Here is an 8,064-nt window from a genome sequence, read left to right on the forward strand (position 1 = left end):
AATGTACTTAATATGTATATTAAACTTAATTTATTACTGCCTAATATTTTCATATAAACAATATATTAAAAGCCTATATTTTAGTTAACCTGTAGATACTTGTTGAATGTTTATTTTCAAATGATTGCCAATATCAATAAAGCTGTTGTAAATGTAATTATGCATAAGCTTTTGTCTGTGCTCCATGATTTTTTAATATGGAATAGATTCTTGAAAATCTTTGTTTACATTTGACATGCCTATGGTCAGTGTGAATATGTGCAAAGTGCTAAGAAAATACATGTTACAAATAATCAGGTCATCTATGTTTTTCAAGTATACTGAAAATAATTAAATGAAGTATTTTTTTAAATTAAGATGTCAGTATGACATAAAATATAGTTTAACAGATTTTTAGCTAGCAGATATTTCTATACAAGTTTTTGTTTCTGTAATAATAATGACCTTCTACCAATAGCTGAAAATACACAAAGTGCCCTTAGCAATGTCAAAAAAATTCAACAAGAGTCGACTTCTCATTGGGGTGGGAGGTTAGAGGTTAGTGACACCATCCTAGCCCAGTCAGTCTATGGCCCTCAAGATCAAGCTTGTGGTAGAATAAATTCAGAGATTTTTTTAAAACCCTTTGAAATGAGGGAGAGCAGAAGAACAGCAGGACATCTCACCAAACATATGAAAATAGAATTATTATAAGATTTAGGGTACAGATTGGTTTTAGGCAATTTATAAATATCAGTGTTTTGGTGAGCTTCAAGTAAAGTAAAGGATCTATATAGGGATTAATGTAAGTTATTGAATCTTGTTAGGACCCTACTGCCTGAACTGAGAATGGGTAGCAAAGCTGTCCTGGTTGGAATCTGATGAATTTACTTTATGAATTCTGATTTCAAAACATGTAATTTCCTACTTTCAGTTCAGTTAGTCACTCAGTCATGTCTGACTCTTTGCAACCCTGATGAATCGCAGCACGCCAGGCCTCCCTGTCCATCTCCAACTCCCGGAGTTTACTCAAACTCATGCCAATCGAGTCAGTGATGCCATCCAGCCATTCTCATCCTCTGTCATCCCCTTCTCCTCCTGCCCTCAATCCCTCCCAATCCCAAGGGTCTCTTCCGATGAGTCAACTCTTCTCATGAGGTGGCCAAAGTATTGGAGTTTCAGCTTCAGCATCAGTCCTTCCAATGAACACCCAGGACTGAGCTCCTTTAGGATGGACTGGTTGGATCTCCTTGCAGTCCAAGGGACTCTCAAGAGTCTTCTCCAACACCACAGTTCAAAAGCATCAATTTTTTGGTGCTCAGCTTTCTTCACAGTCCAACTCTCACATCCATACATGACCACTGGAAAAACCATAGCCTTGACCAGACAGACCTTTGTTGGCAAAGTAATGTCTCTGCTTTTTAATATGCTGTCTAGGTTGGTCATAACTTTCCTTCCAAGGAGTAAGCGTCTTTTAATTTCATGGCTGCCGTCACCATCTGCAGTGATTTTGGAGCCCCCCAAAATAAAGTCAGCCACTGTTTCCACTGTCTCCCCATCTATTTCCCATGAGGTGATGGGACCAGATGCCATGATCTTAGTTTTCTGAATGTTAAGCTTTAAGCCAACTTTTTCACTCTCCTCTTTCACTTTCATTAAGAGGCTTTTAGTTCCTCTTCACTTTCTGCCATAAGGGTGGTGTCATCTGCATATCTGAGGTTATTGACATTTCTCCTGGTAGTCTTGATTCCACCTTGTGCTTCTTCCAGCCCAGCATTTCTCATGATGTACTCTGCAGATAAGTTAAATAACCAGGGTGACAATATACAGCCTGGACGTACTCCTTTTCCTATTTGGAACCAGCCTGTTGTTCTATGTCCAGTTCTAACTGTTGATTCCTGACCTGCATACAGATTTCTCAAAAGGCAGGTCAGGTCGTCTGGTATTTCCATCTCTTTCAGAATTTTCCACAGTTTATTGTGATCCACACAGTCAAAGGCTTTGGCGTAGCCAATAAAGCAGAAACAGATTTTTTCTGGAACTCTCTTGCTTTCTTGATGATCCAAAGGATGTTGGCCATTTGATCTCTGGTTCCTCTGCCTTTTCTAAATCTAACATGAACATCTGGAAGTTCTCGGTTCATGTATTACTGAATCCTGGCTTGGAGAATTTTGAGCATTACTTTACTAGCGTGTGAAATGAGTGCAATTGTGCGGAAGTTTGAGCATTCTTTGGGATTGCCTTTCTTAGGGATTGGAATGAAAACTGACCTTTTCCAGTCCTGTGGCCACTACTGAGTTTTCCAAATTTGCTGGCATATTGAGGCATATTTTAGGCATATGTAATTAAAACATACAGTCAGAGGAAGTGTTCACTGGGAAGAGTATATTTGGCTGAGACATCTGATAAGTAGCAAGCCATAGAAAAATAGAACATTTTTGGCATTTTGAGGGGGAAAAAAACATTTCAAAGGGTCTATACCCAAAATGACATTGAAGAGTTAAAAGAAAAGAAAGTCAGACATATGCACATATATAAGAAGTACATAGCTAATAAGGACCTACTATATAGCACAGGGAACTCTACTCAATACTCTGTAAAGGTCTATATGGGAAAAGAAGTTTAAGATTTGAAGATTCGATTTGTAGAGTTCTTTCTCCTGGTTGATTCTTGGAAAATCACTGGGAAGTTATAGGAGGAAATTGATGTCCTGGAAGCAAAGTAGAGAGAAGACAGAACAGTGAACCATTTTCAAATGCTATTTAAAAGTATAAAAATGACCATTGATTTAAACACAAACTGCACCATTGTGGCCTATGTAATAAAGGTACTACAATATAAAGTATAGGGTGATTTGCCACTACATTCTCTTCAGAAGAAGAATGAAATTGTTGATTGAAATGGTAGGTAGTTAAGAAGAGGTGGCAAGAATACACAGAGGACCTATACAAAAAAGATCTCCACAACCCGGATAATCACTATGGTGTGATCACTCACCTAGAGCCAGACATCCTAAAATGTGAAGTCAAGTGTGCCTTAGGAAGCATCACTACAAACAAGGATAGTGGAGGTGATGTAATTCCAGTTGAGCTGTTTCAAATCCTAAAAGATGATGCTGTGAAAGTGCTGCACTCAGTATGCCAGCAACTTTGGAAAACTCAGCAGTGGCCACAGGACTGGAAAAGGTCCATTTTCATTCCAATCCCAAAGGAAGGCAATGCCAAAAAATGCTCAAACTACCTCACAATTGCACTCATCTCACACGCTAGCAAAGTAATGCTCAAAATTCTCCAAGCCAGGCTTCAACAATACATGAACTGTGAACTTCCAGATGTTCAAGTTGGATTTAGAAAAGGCAGAGGAACCAGAGATCAAATTGCCAACATCCATTGGATCATCAAAAAAGCAAGAGAGTTCCAGGAAAACATCTATTTCTGCTTTATTGACTATGCCACAGCCTTTGAATGTGTGGATCACAATAATCTGCGGAAAATTCAGGAAAAAAAAATGGAAATATCAGACCACGTGACTTGCCTCTTAAGAAACCTGTATACAGGTCAGGAAGCAACAGTTAGAACTGGACATGAAACAACAGACTGGTTCCAAATAGGAAAAGGAGTACGTCAAGGCTGTATATTGTCACCCTGCTTATTTAACTTATATGCAGAGTACATCATGAGAAATGCTGGACTGGATGAATCACAAGTTGGAATCAAGATTGCCAGGAGAAATATCAATAACCTCAGATATGCAGATGACACCATCCTTATGGCAGAAAGTGAAGAAAAACTCAAGAGTCTCTTGATGAAAGTGAAAGAGGAGAGTGGAAAAGTTGCCTTAAAAGTCAACATTCAGAAAATTAAGATAATGGCATCTGGTCCCTTCACTTCATGGCAAATGGATGGGGAAACAGGGGAAACAGTGGCTGACTTTATTTTGGGGGCTCCAAAATCACTGCAGATGGCACTGCAGCCATGAAATTAAAAGACACTTACTCCTTGGAAGAAAAGTTATGACCAACCTAGACAGCATATTAAAAAGCAGAGACATTACTTTGCCAACAAAATTCTGTCTAGTCAAGGCTGTGGTTTTTCCAGTGGTCATGTATGGATGTGAGAGTTGGACTATAAAGAAAGCTGAGCACCAAAGAATTGATGCTTTTGAACTGTGGTTTTGGAGAAGACTCTTGAGAGTCCCTTGGACTGCAAGGAGATCCAACCAGTCCATCCTAAAGGAGATCAGTCCTGGGTGTTCATTGGAAGGACTGATGCTGAAGCTGAAACTTCAATACTTTGACCACCTGATGCGAAGAGCTGACTCATTGGAAAAGACCCTGATGCTGGGAAAGATTGAAGGCAGGAGGAGAGGGGATGACAGAGGATGACAGATGTTGGTTGACAGGCATCACTGACTCAATGAACATGAATTTGAGTGAACTCCAGGAGTTGGTGATAGACAGGGAGGCCTGGTGTGTTGCAGTCCATGGGGTCGCAAAGAGTCAGACGTGACTGAGCTACTGAACTGAACTGAGCTGAAAATATCTCAGAAATGACTGGATTCACCTGACAGGATTGGTGGATGAAAAAAAGTCTAGAAATTCATGACATTCTTAAAATTTATGCTCATGTTTTGTGGGAAAAATCTGTGGCTATGAGAAGTACACTATACAAGATATTAAGACACTAAGTAATACTTCTGTCTTCTTGGTATGGAAATAATGTACCACAAGAGAAAATTAGAATGATCAGTCAAATTTTATTAGGTTCAGGATTGACCCAGCAATCCCACTTCTGGGCATACACACCAAGGAAACCAGATCTGAAAGAGACACATGCACCCCAATGTTCATCGCAGCACTGTTTATAATATTTTGTGTATATTCTTGATGCAGGTTAAAACTCATAAAGTAGTTCACTTTGCATTTTATGTACATACATATATGCTACTACAAGTGAGAAATACTTAATATCCAAAATTAAATGAATCTCAAATATGATTTTAAAAATCTATGACCTTTTTTTGCACTCAGATGTAAATGGTAGAAATAATACATTTTAGTGATGCAAAAGCATTTATATTTATCCTCTTCAGTCTAAATGTTATTGACTTGTTATTTTTGGATTGTCAAAGTAATCATTAATCAGTCTGAAATTTTTGTTTTGGATATGACACAGTAGGGCATGGCATGATAATGTTTCCATTGTGGCAACAAGAAAAAGACAAATTTCAAGAACTATATATTGAACCATCAGAGAACTAGGAAAGTAACACGCACTAAATGAACAAAATGTTAAGAGACAGGAGAGCCATTAAAAAGTAAGTTGACATTCGCTAAACACTTTTCCCTCCAGCGAACTTCTTGCTGACTCTGGACATGGGCTGAGGATCAATCCTGACCCTTGAGGAGGTCTTCTACTGGGGGAAAGAGAAGCCAGCAGAGTTTTACCATCCATACAAAATTGCAGTAAAAATTTCAAACCTCGGAGGCCTCAAATGCACACCTAGGTTTTCCTATGAGACATTTGCTGAGTACTGTGGTTGCATTAGGTGCTGGGGATCTAAACCCAGACAATATATAAAAGGCAGTATGAAATTTCTTGCATTCCCGTGATTCCTAAGATAGAAAAACTTGCCAGTATGAGGGGTTTTTGTATTCTAACTTCTCAATTCTGTTATTTTCCAAGATTTGAAGCTGCAAAGACTGGAGTCTAGAAAGCTAAGTTAAAAGATTTCTGAAAGGAAGAACTGAATCTTCCACTTTTAAGATGAGGAGAAAGATATCCTCCAGTTTCTTGGTTTAAATTGCTGAATAGTTCTGTCCTAGAAATAAGAGCATAGAAGACAAGCTGAGTGTGACTAAAACTGAAAACCAGCCTTAACATGGGAATGAAGAGATCAGCTTTTACATTATCTCTATGAAAGAAGATAGAAAAAAGAATTCTGATAAAAGATAACACTATCTGTAGCCTTTGTAGATTTTTATGAGCAACTGTTGTTTAGTCACTAAGTCATGTCCAACTTTTTGCGACCCCAGGGACTGCAGCATACCAGGCCTCCCCGTCCCTCACTGTCTCCCAGAGCTGGCACAAGTTCACATCCATTGAGCTGGTGATGCTATCAAACCATCTCCTTTAGGCATAATAAGTATAAAATTTTAAAGAACTAGGCATAAAAAGAAGAAAATCTTTGTGAATGTCAATCATGAAAAAAACTGAAAAGAAAAGCAGACTGATACTAAGACTCACCTCATGCACAGAGAGAATTGTTAAGAACAGCACAAGGTTAGTTTCCATCAACATGTTCATTTCTGCTTTGTAAAGAACACATGAATCACCTGGTCCCTGATTTGTTTGGTCTTGATCCCATAAATGATGGGGTTCAGCATGGGTGGAGCCAGAATATAGACATTGGACAGGAGGACATGGATATGGGGTGAGATGTGATGTCCAAATCGCTGAGCAAGGACTGAGAAGATGCCAGGTACATAGAAGAGGATGATGACACAGACATGGGAGCCACATGTGTTGAGAGCTTTGTGACGAGCATCTTGGGAAGGGATGTAGAAGACAGCACGGAGAATCAGCACATAAGAAATAAAAATGAGCACAATATCTATGACCAAGGTTGACATCAGGACCAAAAACTCATACCAGATGTTAACGCGTATGTCATCACAGGAAAGATGGGCCAAGACAAAATGCTTACAAGCAGTGTTTGGGAGGATGTTACTTTTGCAGAAAGTTAGTCTTTTCAGGAGAAACATCACGGGGAAAACTGTACAACAACTTCTCAGAAGTAAGGTGACACCAATTTTCCCAATCAGTGTACGTGTAAGTACAGTGGTGTATCTCAGGGGATGGCAAATGGCAATATAGCGGTCAAATGCCATCACCAACAAGATCCCTGACTCATAGATGAAAGTGGAAGAGAGGAAGAATACCTGAGTAATGCAACGATCAAGAGAGATTTCCCCAGCATGGAACCAGAAGATGGCCAAGGCCTGAGGGACTATGCACGTGGAGAGGACGATGTCTGCTCCAGCCAGCATGCAGAGGAAGAGGTACATGGGTTCATGAAGGCTGTGCTTTGTGACAATAAGGAAGATGAGCAGGCTGTTCCCAAGCAGGGCGGTGACATAGGAAATGAAGAAGGGGATGGAGATCCACACATGCTGGTCCTCAAGGCCAGGGATGCCCAGCAAGTGGAAGACTGTGTGACTGACACCAGTGTAGTTTAAGGCAGTCATGTTTGATGAGATGACTGGGACTCCACCATCTATGTGAGGAGACAGAAAAAAAATGAAGATTATATTCAAAGATTTTCTTTAATATCACCAGCACCTTGGCACCTTCCTGATCCCATTCTGTTCAGAAGATGCCATGAGCTATGCTATATAAAAAGACGAAGAAGATATGCTATCTAAGGATGTTATATAGAGATATGAAGATGCTTGTTCTCTAAATGAGATCTTAATCACAAAAACAATATAGACAGTTCTATAACTAAGGAAATGAAATATATAGTTAATATGTTAGCTGTACAAAAAATTAATACAGTGACACAAAAGAAGTAATGCTTTCTGTATTTTTGAAGTTCTAAAGAATAAGTACATATCTGAAGTAGCTCTTGAAGATAATATAATATACCAATAGGAAGAAGGAGTGGCAAAAAGCTTTTCTTATGAGAGGCACAGAATAGAGCAAGGAACTCAAAATAAGGCATGGTTCATAGGTAAACGTGCATGTACTGGAGTGATTGGCTGTCTAATCCAACATCATTCTAAAAGACTTTTCAGAGGTTTCATGAAGGCTTTCATGGTTGTGATCTAAATGTCTTCAGCATCCTGAGAGGTCAACTCAATCTTTGTGTTTTGTTATAAGACAATTAGCCCTATTCAGAGTACTTCTCACCATGTGCATAACACATCTCCCCTTCATTTACTCTTTTCCCTGATTTCACAGGGAGCCTTATATTAGAGTATCTATCTCATGGATAGGAGTACATCTGATTAGCTGTTGATGATCTCCCCAATTGATTGTGAACTTACTGTGGCTTGCATGACTTCCTTTGCTCATTTTCAAAACC

The 8,064-nt window shown here is 39.2% G+C and overlaps 1 protein-coding gene across 1 annotated transcript; it reads right to left on the minus strand.

The window, feature by feature from the left end:
• Positions 1-6,280: 6,280 nt before the first annotated feature.
• On the minus strand, positions 6,281-7,225 carry LOC139034157 (olfactory receptor 52B4-like). Its single transcript, XM_070464589.1, has one exon. The coding sequence runs from the start codon at positions 7,223-7,225 to the stop codon at positions 6,281-6,283; it is 945 nt and encodes a 314-aa protein (XP_070320690.1).
• Between the last annotated feature and the right edge of the window lie 839 nt (positions 7,226-8,064).

This window comes from Odocoileus virginianus, unplaced genomic scaffold (genome assembly GCF_023699985.2).
Source record: "Odocoileus virginianus isolate 20LAN1187 ecotype Illinois unplaced genomic scaffold, Ovbor_1.2 Unplaced_Contig_30, whole genome shotgun sequence".
Lineage (NCBI taxonomy): Eukaryota > Metazoa > Chordata > Mammalia > Artiodactyla > Cervidae > Odocoileus > Odocoileus virginianus.